This window comes from Pholis gunnellus (assembly GCF_910591455.1).
Source record: "Pholis gunnellus genome assembly, chromosome: 23".
Lineage (NCBI taxonomy): Eukaryota > Metazoa > Chordata > Actinopteri > Perciformes > Pholidae > Pholis > Pholis gunnellus.
In genome coordinates this window covers 7066383-7083090 of record NC_136550.1, presented here as the reverse complement: position 1 = coordinate 7083090, position 16708 = coordinate 7066383, and the positions used below count along the sequence as shown (strand labels likewise).

Here is a 16708-nt window from a genome sequence, read left to right as displayed (position 1 = left end):
CTACAACAGCAGCACCTACAACAACAGCCGCACCTACAACAGCTGCACCGACAACAGCCGCACCTACAACAGCCACACCTACAACAGCTGCACCTACCACAGTAGCACCTACCGCTGCATCAACTACAACAGTTGGACCTACAACAGCCGCACCTACAACAGCCGCACCTACAACAGCTGCACCGACAACAGCAGCACCTACAACAACAGCCGCACCTACAACAGCTGCACCGACAACAGCCGCACTTACAACAGCCGCACCTACAACAGCCGCACCTACAACAGCAGTACCAACAACAGCAGCACCTACGACTGCAGCACCTACAACAGCAGCACCTACAACAGCCGCACCTACAACAGCTGCACCGACAACAGCCGCACCTACAACATCCACACCTACAACAGCTGCACCTACCACAGTAGCACCTACCGCTGCATCAACTACAACAGTTGCACCTACAACAGCAGTACCAACAACAGCGGCACCTACGACTCCTGCACCTACAACTATAGCACCTACAACAGCCGCACCTACAACAGCCGCACCTACAACAGCCGCACCTACAACAGCTGCACCGACAACAGCCGCACTTACAACAGCCGCACCTACAACAGCCGCACCTACAACAGCCGCACATACAACAGCAGCACCTACAACTGCAGCACTTACAACAGCAGCACCTACAACAACAGCCGCACCTACAACAGCTGCACCGACAACAGCCACACCTACAACAGCCGCACCTACAACAGCAGTACCAACAACAGCAGCACCTACGACTGCAGCACCTACAACAGCAGCACCTACAACAACAGCCGCACCTACAACAGCTGCACCGACAACAGCCGCACCTACAACAGCCGCACCTACAACAGCTGCACCTACCACAGTAGCACCTACCGCTGCATCAACTACAACATTTGCACCTACAACAGCAGTACCAACAACAGCGGCACCTACGACTCCTGCACCTACAACTATAGCACCTACAACAGCCGCACCTACAACAGCCGCACCTACAACAGCTGCACCGACAACAGCAGCACCTACAACAACAGCCGCACCTACAACAGCTGCACCGACAACAGCCGCACTTACAACAGCCGCACCTACAACAGCCGCACCTACAACAGCAGCACCTACGACTGTAGCACCTACAACAGCAGCACCTACAACTGTAGCACTCTCAATAACTCGTGTGACTTTCAGATCTGTGACTTCCACATTTACACCTGATTTGGAGAATAAATCATCTGAACTTTTCAAAGAACGAGAAAAAAAGATAAAGACAAAGGTGAGTCACACACTTTAAATAAAACCTGCTGGTTCAACTACTGAATTATTTCATCACAGAGCTCAAGCACCCAATCAATGGACTGAAAACTTACTAGAGATATCCTTGACATAACAAAATCACGTATTGAAATTTCCAGAAGGAATTAATGAAGGAGACATTAAACCTCTTGGACCCGAGCGAGCCCAAAAGTTCTCTGTTCGGTTCCGAGGCTTGGTTCTGAATGTCGTAGAATGGACTTTTCATGGAGAAATAAATAAAAGAAATAATATTTTTTTCTTTTATTCTTTCGAAAAAAGTCTCCTTAACTTCATAGTGTAAACCATTTTACACACTGCAAACACCATTATAAACTATTCTACTAACTAACTAAAAAGATCCGCCACAATATCATGTATTTGACGCCACAGACGGCGAGCCAACAACTCAGAGAATGATTCGAAAACCGGGGCCATAGCGTCTCCCCGAGCATATCATGCAGCTCAGAGCACTAGCACTTCACACAGATTTCAGCCATACCATCCAAACTTCTCTCCGTGAAAGCGTTCAGGAGTTACAGCCAACAAGCCACAGAAAGAACAACTCCCACACTGCCAAATATTTGAACTGTATCATACCGTGAGTCGGTTTTCAGGGTGAAACGGTGAAATCCCAAATTATTCCGTATGAGTAATGTGTTCGTCTGCTAAGTGAGTACGTCTAGAACTTAAAATGGCAATTCTCCATTCATCTGAGCCAAAATGGTGATCAAAATGGTGGTCAAAATGGTGGTCAAAATACTGGCGGCGAATCATACGGGGGCTTGGGGCTTGGGGGCTGACTGCGGCATGGTTTTGGAGTTTTATTGGCTGAAAATTCTGTCAATCACTTCATGGAACACATGGGTGTGTTCCAAATAAGCACCCGGTTCTAACGAGTGGTCACATGACAAGATCCGCCTGGCACAACCTGATCAAGGGCTCCAGACAAACAGACAGAGACGAGGAAAATGCATGGAGGAGAGATATGAGAGGTCAAAATGGGTCAAAATGATGCCAAAATGATGCCAAACAGCTCTTTTATGATAGATTGTACAATATGGGTGACAAACAAAGTGAAATATAGTGAAATATATAGTTTCATATATACAGTATATAAAAGTACAATGGAACAGCTGCAAATCCTGGTTCGAAAATGAGAATTTGGCATGTTTTTGTTTAGATAAACACCTATAACTGGGGTTTGCTTCACTTTATTTACACCAAATCTTTTTGTGAGGCACCTGCACCCTTTGTGCTATGAATTGGGAATGTTTTTAGGCTAGCCAGGGCCTCATTTAATAAATTGCAGTGCTCTTTCTTCAGGCAAACCTGGCAATTTCCCCTGTTTGCTGTGTTCAGTCTCCAGCTACTATTAACCAGTAACATGTACACAATATTTACTTATCTCATCAAATCTTCCAATCCCTAGTGTTATTCAAGCATCAACATTTTTAAAATAGACCTTGTAGTTACAGAATGGTAGTCTCTTTTGTATTGGTTACAATTTTCGAGAAGAGGCCTAAAAAAAGCCTTAGGGTTCAAGAGGTTTTAAGGGGAACAACAAACTGAATGGCCCTCCGCTCACTCCTCCCGGAAAGTGCGAGCCGGTGATTGCAAAACCACACCTCATATTACTGCAGACTCATTAGCGTGTCGGAAAACTACATGACCTCAACCAAACATAAAAACAGTCTCTGTAGAGCCAGTATTTGATTTGTCCTTTCTGGGCTACTGTATAAACACTGTTGCAACACGGCAAACTCCGTGGGGAGAGGATTTATTCCCTATATAGGCATGAAGGGCTCATTCTAAGCCAACAAAAACAAATTCTTAGTTAGATTATTAGTGTCAGCTAATTTTAGACGAAACTCATTAAACATAGTTCCTCACGTTTTACTTCATTTCTACTGATAGATCCCCCGAAAACCTACACACTGGTCGTTTAAATACAACTTTATTTCTGTTTCTGCAGCTTGATCCTGTGTTCAAAAGAAGGTTCCCTTCCTCCTTTCACTCCTGGAAAGTGTTGGGATTCAGGTATTATGTTGAGAGATACAGTTTTACAATTGTTACATTTCAGGGTAAGTGGCTAACACATCAAACTCAATTTTTTGTTTCTCCTTCTGCAGACAAGGATCAGTCATCAACGATTGTGAAGTTTCCTTTAACATGACATCTACTCCAAATGACACTGAGATTGAACAAGCAATGCTCGAAGCGGCTCAAAACACCACCGATTTTGACATTGAAACCAACTCAATCAATGTGAATGACTCATGTAAGCAATAATGAGTGCTACTTGATCAAAAATGTCAAAAGTTGCACAAATGTTTGGCAAAATAATGATTTGTTTCACTGCCTCACCGACAACAGCAACATCTACGACTGCCGCACCTACAACAGTTGCACCTACAGCAGCAGCACCTACAACTGCAGCAACTCCAACAGCCGCAGCTACGACTGCAGCACCTACGACTGTAGCACCTACAATAGCATCACCTACTACAACAGCCGCACCTACGACTGCAGCAACGACAACAGCCGCACCTACGACTGCAGCAACTACAACAGCCGCACCTACGACTGCAGCAACAACAACAGCCGCACCTACGCCTGCAGCAACTACAACATCCGCACCTACGACTGCAGCAACTACAACAGCCGCACCTACGATTGCAGCAACTACAACAGCCGCACCTACGACTGCAGCAACGACAACAGCCGCACCTACGACTGCAGCAACTACAACAGCCGCACCTACAACTGCAGCAACAACAGCCTCACCTACGACTGCAGCAACTACAACATCTGCACCTACGACTGCAGCAACTACAACTGCCGCACCTACGATTGCAGCAACAACAACAGCCGCACCTACGACTGCAGCAACTACAACAGCCGCACCTACGACTGCAGCAACAACAACAGCCGCACCTACGACTGCATCAACTACAACAGCCGCAGCTACGACTGCAGCAACTACAACAACATCTGCACCTACGACTGCAGCAACTACAACAGCCGCACCTACGACTGCAGCAACTACAACAGCCGCACCTACGACTGCAGCAACTACAACAGCCGCACCTACGACTGCAGCAACTACAACAGCCGCACCTACAACTGCAGCAACTACAACAGCCGCACCTACAACTGCAGCAACAACAACAACATCTGCACCTACGACTGCAGTAACTACAACAGCCGCACCTACGACTGCAGCAACTACAACAGCCGCACCTACGACTGCAGCAACTACAACAGCCGCACCTACGACTGCAGCAACGACAACAGCCTCACCTACGACTGCAGCAACGACAACAGCCGCACCTACGACTGCAGCAACTACAACATCCGCACCTACGACTGCAGCAACTACAACAGCCGCACCTACGACTGCAGCAACTACAACAGCCGCACCTACGACTGCAGCCACTACAACAGCCGCACCTACGACTGAAGCAACTACAACAGCCGCACCTACGACTGCAGCAACTACAACAGCTGCACCTACGACTGCAGCAACTACAACAGCCGCACCTACGACTGCAGCAACTACAACAGCCGCACCTACGACTGCAGCAACTACAACAGCCGCACCTACGACTGCAGCAACTACAACAGCCGCACCTACGACTGCAGCAATGACAACAGCCTCACCTACGACTGCAGCAACTACAACAGCCGCACCTACGACTGCAGCCACTACAACAGCCGCACCTACGACTGAAGCAACTACAACAGCCACACCTACGACTGCAGCAACTACAACAGCCGCACCTACGACTGCAGCAACTACAACAGCCGCACCTACGACTGCAGCAACTACAACAGCCGCATCTACGACTGCAGCAACTACAACAGCCGCACCTACAACTGTAGCAACAACAACAGCCTCACCTACGACTGCAGCAACTACAACATCTGCACCTACGACTGCAGCAACTACAACAGCCGCACCTACAACTGCAGCAACAACAGCCTCACCTACGACTGCAGCAACGACAACAGCCGCACCTACGACTGCAGCAACAACAACAGCCGCACCTACGCCTGCAGCAACTACAACATCCGCACCTACGACTGCAGCAACTACAACAGCCGCACCTACGATTGCAGCAACTACAACAGCCGCACCTACGACTGCAGCAACGACAACAGCCGCACCTACGACTGCAGCAACTACAACAGCCGCATCTACGACTGCAGCAACTACAACAGCCGCACCTACAACTGTAGCAACAACAACAGCCTCACCTACGACTGCAGCAACTACAACAGCCGCACCTACAACTGCAGCAACAACAGCCTCACCTACGACTGCAGCAACTACAACATCCGCACCTACGACTGCAGCAACTACAACTGCCGCACCTACGACTGCAGCAACAACAACAGCCGCACCTACGACTGCAGCAACTACAACAGCCGCACCTACGACTGCAGCAACAACAACAGCCGCACCTACGACTGCATCAACTACAACAGCCGCAGCTACGACTGCAGCAACTACAACAACATCTGCACCTACGACTGCAGCAACTACAACAGCCGCACCTACGACTGCAGCAACTACAACAGCCGCACCTACGACTGCAGCAACTACAACAGCCGCACCTACGACTGCAGCAACTACAACAGCCGCACCTACAACTGCAGCAACTACAACAGCCGCACCAACAACTGCAGCAACAACAACAACATCTGCACCTACGACTGCAGCAACTACAACAGCCGCACCTACGACTGCAGCAACTACAACAGCCGCACCTACGACTGCAGCAACTACAACAGCCGCACCTACGACTGCAGCAACGACAACAGCCTCACCTACGACTGCAGCAACAACAACAGCCGCACCTACGACTGCAGCAACTACAACATCCGCACCTACGACTGCAGCAACTACAACAGCCGCACCTACGACTGCATCAACTCCAACAGCCGCAGCTACGACTGCAGCACCTACGACTGTAGCACCTACAATAGCATCACCTACTACAACAGCCGCACCAACGACTGCAGCAACGACAACAGCCGCACCTACGACTGCAGCAACTACAACAGCCGCACCAACGACTGCAGCAACAACAACAGCCGCACCTACGCCTGCAGCAACTACAACATCCGCACCTACGACTGCAGCAACTACAACAGCCGCACCTACGATTGCAGCAACTACAACAGCCGCACCTACGACTGCAGCAACGACAACAGCCGCACCTACGACTGCAGCAACTACAACAGCCGCATCTACGACTGCAGCAACTACAACAGCCGCACCTACAACTGTAGCAACAACAACAGCCTCACCTACGACTGCAGCAACTACAACAGCCGCACCTACAACTGCAGCAACAACAGCCTCACCTACGACTGCAGCAACTACAACATCTGCACCTACGACTGCAGCAACTACAACTGCCGCACCTACGATTGCAGCAACAACAACAGCCGCACCTACGACTGCAGCAACTACAACAGCCGCACCTACGACTGCAGCAACAACAACAGCCGCACCTACGACTGCATCAACTACAACAGCCGCAGCTACGACTGCAGCAACTACAACAACATCTGCACCTACGACTGCAGCAACTACAACAGCCGCACCTACGACTGCAGCAACTACAACAGCCGCACCTACGACTGCAGCAACTACAACAGCCGCACCTACGACTGCAGCAACTACAACAGCCGCACCTACAACTGCAGCAACTACAACAGCCGCACCTACAACTGCAGCAACAACAACAACATCTGCACCTACGACTGCAGCAACTACAACAGCCGCACCTACGACTGCAGCAACTACAACAGCCGCACCTACGACTGCAGCAACTACAACAGCCGCACCTACGACTGCAGCAACGACAACAGCCTCACCTACGACTGCAGCAACGACAACAGCCGCACCTACGACTGCAGCAACTACTACATCCGCACCTACGACTGCAGCAACTACAACAGCCGCACCTACGACTGCAGCAACTACAACAGCCGCACCTACGACTGCAGCCACTACAACAGCCGCACCTACGACTGAAGCAACTACAACAGCCGCACCTACGACTGCAGCAACTACAACAGCCGCACCTACGACTGCAGCAACTACAACAGCCGCACCTACGACTGCAGCAACTACAACAGCCGCACCTACGACTGCAGCAACTACAACAGCCGCACCTACGACTGCAGCAACTACAACAGCCGCACCTACAACTGCAGCAATGACAACAGCCTCACCTACGACTGCAGCAACTACAACAGCCGCACCTACGACTGCAGCCACTACAACAGCCGCACCTATGACTGAAGCAACTACAACAGCCGCACCTACGACTGCAGCAACTACAACAGCCGCACCTACGACTGAAGCAACTACAACAGCTGCACCTACGACTGCAGCAACTACAACAGCCGCATCTACGACTGCAGCAACTACAACAGCCGCACCTACGACTGTAGCAACAACAACAGCCTCACCTACGACTGCAGCAACTACAACATCTGCACCTACGACTGCAGCAACTACAACAGCCGCACCTACAACTGCAGCAACAACAGCCTCACCTACGACTGCAGCAATGACAACAGCCGCACCTACGACTGCAGCAACTACAACAGCCGCACCTACGACTGCAGCAACAACAACAGCCGCACCTACGCCTGCAGCAACTACAACATCCGCACCTACGACTGCAGCAACTACAACAGCCGCACCTACGATTGCAGCAACTACAACAGCCGCACCTACGACTGCAGCAACGACAACAGCCGCACCTACGACTGCAGCAACTACAACAGCCGCATCTACGACTGCAGCAACTACAACAGCCGCACCTACAACTGTAGCAACAACAACAGCCTCACCTACGACTGCAGCAACTACAACAGCCGCACCTACAACTGCAGCAACAACAGCCTCACCTACCACTGCGGCAACTACAACATCCGCACCTACGACTGCAGCAACTACAACTGCCGCACCTACGACTGCAGCAACAACAACAGCCGCACCTACGACTGCAGCAACTACAACAGCCGCACCTACGACTGCAGCAACAACAACAGCCGCACCTACGACTGCATCAACTACAACAGCCGCAGCTACGACTGCAGCAACTACAACAACATCTGCACCTACGACTGCAGCAACTACAACAGCCGCACCTACGACTGCAGCAACTACAACAGCCGCACCAACAACTGCAGCAACTACAACAGCCGCACCTACGACTGCAGCAACTACAACAGCCGCACCTACAACTGCAGCAACTACAACAGCCGCACCTACAACTGCAGCAACAACATCTGCACCTACGACTGCAGTAACTACAACAGCCGCACCTATGACTGCAGCAACTACAACAGCCGCACCTACGACTGCAGCAACTACAACAGCCGCACCTACAACTGCAGCAACAACAGCCTCACCTACGACTGCAGCAACGACAACAGCCGCACCTACGACTGCAGCAACTACAACAGCCGCACCTACGACTGCAGCAACAACAACAGCCGCACCTACGCCTGCAGCAACTACAACATCCGCACCTACGACTGCAGCAACTACAACAGCCGCACCTACGATTGCAGCAACTACAACAGCCGCACCTACGACTGCAGCAACGACAACAGCCGCACCTACGACTGCAGCAACTACAACAGCCGCATCTACGACTGCAGCAACTACAACAGCCGCACCTACAACTGTAGCAACAACAACAGCCTCACCTACGACTGCAGCAACTACAACAGCCGCACCTACAACTGCAGCAACTACAACAGCCGCACCAACAACTGCAGCAACAACAACAACATCTGCACCTACGACTGCAGCAACTACAACAGCCGCACCTACGACTGCAGCAACTACAACAGCCGCACCTACGACTGCAGCAACTACAACAGCCGCACCTACGACTGCAGCAACGACAACAGCCTCACCTACGACTGCAGCAACAACAACAGCCGCACCTACGACTGCAGCAACTACAACAACATCTGCACCTACGACTGCAGCAACTACAACAGCCGCACCTACGACTGCAGCAACTACAACAGCCGCACCTACAACTGCAGCAACAACAGCCTCACCTACGACTGCAGCAACTACAACATCTGCACCTACGACTGCAGCAACTACAACTGCCGCACCTACGATTGCAGCAACAACAACAGCCGCACCTACGACTGCAGCAACTACAACAGCCGCACCTACGACTGCAGCAACAACAACAGCCGCACCTACGACTGCATCAACTACAACAGCCGCAGCTACGACTGCAGCAACTACAACAACATCTGCACCTACGACTGCAGCAACTACAACAGCCGCACCTACGACTGCAGCAACTACAACAGCCGCACCTACGACTGCAGCAACTACAACAGCCGCACCTACGACTGCAGCAACTACAACAGCCGCACCTACAACTGCAGCAACTACAACAGCCGCACCTACAACTGCAGCAACAACAACAACATCTGCACCTACGACTGCAGTAACTACAACAGCCGCACCTACGACTGCAGCAACTACAACAGCCGCACCTACGACTGCAGCAACTACAACAGCCGCACCTACGACTGCAGCAACGACAACAGCCTCACCTACGACTGCAGCAACGACAACAGCCGCACCTACGACTGCAGCAACTACTACATCCGCACCTACGACTGCAGCAACTACAACAGCCGCACCTACGACTGCAGCAACTACAACAGCCGCACCTACGACTGCAGCCACTACAACAGCCGCACCTACGACTGAAGCAACTACAACAGCCGCACCTACGACTGCAGCAACTACAACAGCCGCACCTACGACTGCAGCAACTACAACAGCCGCACCTACGACTGCAGCAACTACAACAGCCGCACCTACGACTGCAGCAACTACAACAGCCGCACCTACGACTGCAGCAACTACAACAGCCGCACCTACAACTGCAGCAATGACAACAGCCTCACCTACGACTGCAGCAACTACAACAGCCGCACCTACGACTGCAGCCACTACAACAGCCGCACCTATGACTGAAGCAACTACAACAGCCGCACCTACGACTGCAGCAACTACAACAGCCGCACCTACGACTGCAGCAACTACAACAGCCGCACCTACGACTGCAGCAACTACAACAGCCGCATCTACGACTGCAGCAACTACAACAGCCGCACCTACGACTGTAGCAACAACAACAGCCTCACCTACGACTGCAGCAACTACAACATCTGCACCTACGACTGCAGCAACTACAACAGCCGCACCTACAACTGCAGCAACAACAGCCTCACCTACGACTGCAGCAATGACAACAGCCGCACCTACGACTGCAGCAACTACAACAGCCGCACCTACGACTGCAGCAACAACAACAGCCGCACCTACGCCTGCAGCAACTACAACATCCGCACCTACGACTGCAGCAACTACAACAGCCGCACCTACGACTGCAGCAACTACAACAGCCGCACCTACGACTGCAGCAACGACAACAGCCGCACCTACGACTGCAGCAACTACAACAGCCGCATCTACGACTGCAGCAACTACAACAGCCGCACCTACAACTGTAGCAACAACAACAGCCTCACCTACGACTGCAGCAACTACAACAGCCGCACCTACAACTGCAGCAACAACAGCCTCACCTACGACTGCAGCAACTACAACATCCGCACCTACGACTGCAGCAACTACAACTGCCGCACCTACGACTGCAGCAACAACAACAGCCGCACCTACGACTGCAGCAACTACAACAGCCGCACCTACGACTGCAGCAACAACAACAGCCGCACCTACGACTGCATCAACTACAACAGCCGCAGCTACGACTGCAGCAACTACAACAACAGCCGCACCTACGACTGCAGCAACGACAACAGCCTCACCTACGACTGCAGAAACTACAACAGCCGCACCTACAACTGCAGCAACAACAACAGCCTCACCTACGACTGCAGTAACTACAACAGCAGCACCTACGACTGCAGCAACTACAACAGCCGCACCTACGACTGCATCAACTACAACAGCCGCACCTACGACTGCAGCAACTACAACAGCTGCACCTACGACTGCAGCAACGACAACAGCCTCACCTACGACTGCAGCAACTACAACAGCCACACCAACGACTGCAGCAACTACAACAGCCGCAGCTACGACTGCAGCAACTACAACAGCCGCACCTACGACTGCAGCAACAACAACAGCCGCATCTACGACTGCAGCAACTACAACAGCCGCACCTACAACTGTAGCAACAACAACAGCCTCACCTACGACTGCAGCAACTACAACATCTGCACCTACGACTGCAGCAACTACAACAGCCGCACCTACAACTGCAGCAACTACAACAGCCGCACCTACAACTGTAGCAACAACAACAGCCTCACCTACGACTGCAGCAACTACAACATCTGCACCTACGACTGCAGTAACTACAATAGCCGCACCTACAACTGCAGCAACAACAGCCTCACCTACGACTGCAGCAACTACAACATCTGCACCTACGACTGCAGCAACTACAACAGCCGCACCTACGACTGCAGCAACTACAATAGCCGCACCTACAACTGCAGCAACAACAGCCTCACCTACGACTGCAGCAACTACAACATCTGCACCTACGACTGCAGCAACTACAACAGCCGCACCTACGACTGCAGCAACGACAACAGCATCACTTACGACTGCAGCAACTACAACAGCCGCACCAACGACAGCAGCAACTACAACATCTGCACCTACGACTGCAGCAACGACAACAGTATCACTTACGACTGCAGCAACAACAACAGCCGCACCTACGACTGCAGCAACTACAACAGCCGCACCTACGACTGCAGCAACAACAACAGCCGCACCTACGACTGCATCAACTACAACAGCCGCAGCTACGACTGCAGCAACTACAACAACATCTGCACATACGACTGCAGCAACTACAACAGCCGCACCTACGACTGCAGCAACTACAACAGCCGCACCTACGACTGCAGCAACTACAACAGCCTCACCTACGACTGCAGCAACTACAACAGCCGCACCTACAACTGCAGCAACTACAACAGCCGCACCAACAACTGCAGCAACAACAACAACATCTGCACCTACGACTGCAGCAACTACAACAGCCACACCTACGACTGCAGCAACTACAACAGCCGCACCTACGACTGCAGCAACTACAACAGCCGCACCTACGACTGCAGCAACGACAACAGCCTCACCTACGACTGCAGCAACAACAACAGCCGCACCTACGACTGCAGCAACTACAACATCCGCACCTACGACTGCAGCAACTACAACAGCCGCACCTACGACTGCATCAACTCCAACAGCCGCAGCTACGACTGCAGCACCTACGACTGTAGCACCTACAATAGCATCACCTACTACAACAGCCGCACCTACGACTGCAGCAACTACAACAGCCGCACCTACGACTGCAGCAACTACAACAGCCGCACCTACGACTGCAGCAACAACAACAGCCGCACCTACGACTGCAGCAACGACAACAGCCTCACCTACGACTGCAGAAACTACAACAGCCGCACCTACAACTGCAGCAACAACAACAGCCTCACCTACGACTGCAGTAACTACAACAGCAGCACCTACGACTGCAGCAACTACAACAGCCGCACCTACGACTGCATCAACTACAACAGCCGCACCTACGACTGCAGCAACTACAACAGCTGCACCTACGACTGCAGCAACGACAACAGCCTCACCTACGACTGCAGCAACTACAACAGCCACACCAACGACTGCAGCAACTACAACAGCCGCAGCTACGACTGCAGCAACTACAACAGCCGCACCTACGACTGCAGCAACAACAACAGCCGCATCTACGACTGCAGCAACTACAACAGCCGCACCTACAACTGTAGCAACAACAACAGCCTCACCTACGACTGCAGCAACTACAACATCTGCACCTACGACTGCAGCAACTACAACAGCCGCACCTACAACTGCAGCAACTACAACAGCCGCACCTACAACTGTAGCAACAACAACAGCCTCACCTACGACTGCAGCAACTACAACATCTGCACCTACGACTGCAGTAACTACAATAGCCGCACCTACAACTGCAGCAACAACAGCCTCACCTACGACTGCAGCAACTACAACATCTGCACCTACGACTGCAGCAACTACAACAGCCGCACCTACGACTGCAGCAACTACAATAGCCGCACCTACAACTGCAGCAACAACAGCCTCACCTACGACTGCAGCAACTACAACATCTGCACCTACGACTGCAGCAACTACAACAGCCGCACCTACGACTGCAGCAACGACAACAGCATCACTTACGACTGCAGCAACTACAACAGCCGCACCAACGACAGCAGCAACTACAACATCTGCACCTACGACTGCAGCAACGACAACAGTATCACTTACGACTGCAGCAACTATAACAGCCGCACCAACGACAGCAGCAACTACAACAGCCGCACCTACGACTGCAGCAACTACAACAGCCGCACCTACGACTGCAGCAACTACAACAGCCGCACCTACGACTGCAGCAACTACAACAGCCGCACCTACAACTGTAGCAACAACAACAGCCTCACCTACGACTGCAGCAACTACAACATCTGCACCTACGACTGCAGCAACTACAACAGCCGCACCTACGACTGCAGCAACTACAACAGCCGCACCTACGACTGCAGCAACTACAACAGCCGCACCTACGACTGCAGCAACGACAACAGCCTCACCTACGACTGCAGCAACAACAACAGCCGCACCTACGACTGCAGCAACTACAACAGCCTCACCTACGACTGCAGTAACTACAACAGCAGCACCTACGACTGCAGCAACTACAACAGCCGCACCTACGACTGCAGCAACAACAACAGCCTCACCTACGACTGCAGTAACTACAACAGCAGCACCTACGACTGCAGCAACTACAACAGCCGCACCTACGACTGCAGCAACTACAACAACCGCACCTATGACTGCAGCAACTACAACAGCCGCACCTACAACTGCAGCAACAACAGCCTCACCTACGACTGCAGCAACTACAACATCTGCACCTACGACTGCAGCAACTACAACAGCCGCACTTACGACTGCAGCAACAACAACAGCCGCACCTACGACTGCAGCAACTACAACAGCCACACCTACGACTGCAGCAACTACAACAGCCGCACCTACGACTGCAGCAACTACAACAGCCGCACCTACGACTATAGCAACTACAACAGCCGCACCTACGACTGCAGCAACTACAACAGCCGCACCAACGACTGCAGCAACTACAACAGCCGCACCTACGACTGCAGCAACTACAACAGCCGCACCTACGACTGCAGCAACGACAACAGCCTCACCTACGACTGCAGCAACTACAACAGCCGCACCTACGACTGCAGCAACTACAACAACATCTGCACCAACGACTGCAGCAACTACAACAGCCGCAGCTACGACTGCAGCAACTACAACGGCCGCACCTACGACTGCAGCAACAACAACAGCCGCATCTACGACTGCAGCAACTACAACAGCCGCACCTACAACTGTAGCAACAACAAAAGCCTCACCTACGACTGCAGCAACTACAACATCTGCACCTACGACTGCAGCAACTACAACAGCCGCACCTACAACTGCAGCAACAACAGCCTCACCTACGACTGCAGCAACTACAACATCTGCACCTACGACTGCAGCAACTACAACAGCCGCACCTACGACTGCAGCAACGACAACAGCATCACTTACGACTGCAGCAACTACAACAGCCGCACCAACGACAGCAGCAACTACAACATCTGCACCTACGACTGCAGCAACTACAACAGCCGCAGCTACGACTGCAGCAACGACAACAGCATCACTTACGTCTGCAGCAACTATAACAGCCGCACCAACGACAGCAGCAACTACAACAACAGCCGCACCTACGACTGCAGCAACTACAACAGCCGCACCTACGACTTCAGCAACTACAACAGCCGCACCTACGACTGCAGCAACTACAACAGCCGCACCTACAACTGTAGCAACAACAACAGCCTCACCTACGACTGCAGCAACTACAACATCTGCACCTACGACTGCAGCAACTACAACAGCCGCACCTACGACTGCAGCAACTACAACAGCCGCACCTACGACTGCAGCAACTACAACAGCCGCACCTACGACTGCAGCAACGACAACAGCCTCACCTACGACTGCAGCAACGACAACAGTCGCACCTACGACTGCAGCAACTACAACAGCCTCACCTACAACTGCAGTAACTACAACAGCAGCACCTACGACTGCAGCAACTACAACAGCCGCACCTACGACTGCAGCAACTACAACAACCGCACCTACGACTGCAGCAACTACAACAGCCGCACCTACAACTGCAGCAACAACAGCCTCACCTACGACTGCAGCAACTACAACATCTGCACCTACGACTGAAGCAACTACAACAGCCGCACCTACGACTGCAGCAACAACAACAGCCGCACCTACGACTGCAGCAACTACAACAGCCGCACCTACGACTGCAGCAACTACAACAGCCGCACCTACGACTGCAGCAACTACAACAGCTGCACCTACGACTGCAGCAACTACAACAGCCGCACCTACGACTGCAGCAACAACAACAGCCGCACCAACGACTGCAGCAACTACAACAGCCGCACCTACGACTGCAGCAACTACAACATCCGCACCTACGACTGCAGCAACGACAACAGCCTCACCTACGACTGCAGCAACTACAACAGCCGCACCTACGACTGCAGCAACTACAACAACATCTGCACCTACGACTGCAGAAACTACAACAGCCTCACCTACGACTGCAGCAACTACAACATCTGCACCTACGACTGCAGCAACTACAACAGCCGCACCTACGACTGCAGCAACTACAACAGCCGCACCTACGACTGCAGCAACTACAACAGCCGCACCTACGACTGCAGCAACGACAACAGCCTCACCTACGACTGCAGCAACGACAACAGCCGCACCTACGACTGCAGCAACTACAACAGCCTCACCTACGACTGCAGTAACTACAACAGCAGCACCTACGACTGCAGCAACTACAACATCCGCACCTACGACTGCAGCAACAACAACAGCCTCACCTACGACTGCAGTAACTACAACAGCAGCACCTACGACTGCAGCAACTACAACAGCCGCACCTACGACTGCAGCAACTACAACAACCGCACCTACGACTGCAGCAACTACAACAGCCGCACCTACAACTGCAGCAACAACAGCCTCACCTACGACTGCAGCAACTACAACATCTGCACCTACGACTGAAGCAACTACAACAGCCGCACCTACGA

At 52.3% G+C, this 16708-nt stretch overlaps 1 protein-coding gene across 1 annotated transcript in view; it reads left to right on the top strand.

The window, feature by feature from the left end:
- Positions 1-1967: 1967 nt before the first annotated feature.
- Positions 1968-16708, top strand: part of LOC306714566 (uncharacterized protein) — a gene marked incomplete at its 5' end in the record, with an annotated part of 23736 nt that continues 8995 nt past the window's right edge. The window contains one exon of the mRNA XM_079184613.1: positions 1968-1984. Within this exon, the coding sequence (XP_079040739.1) occupies positions 1968-1984 (17 nt within the window). The remainder of the gene's footprint in view (positions 1985-16708) is intronic.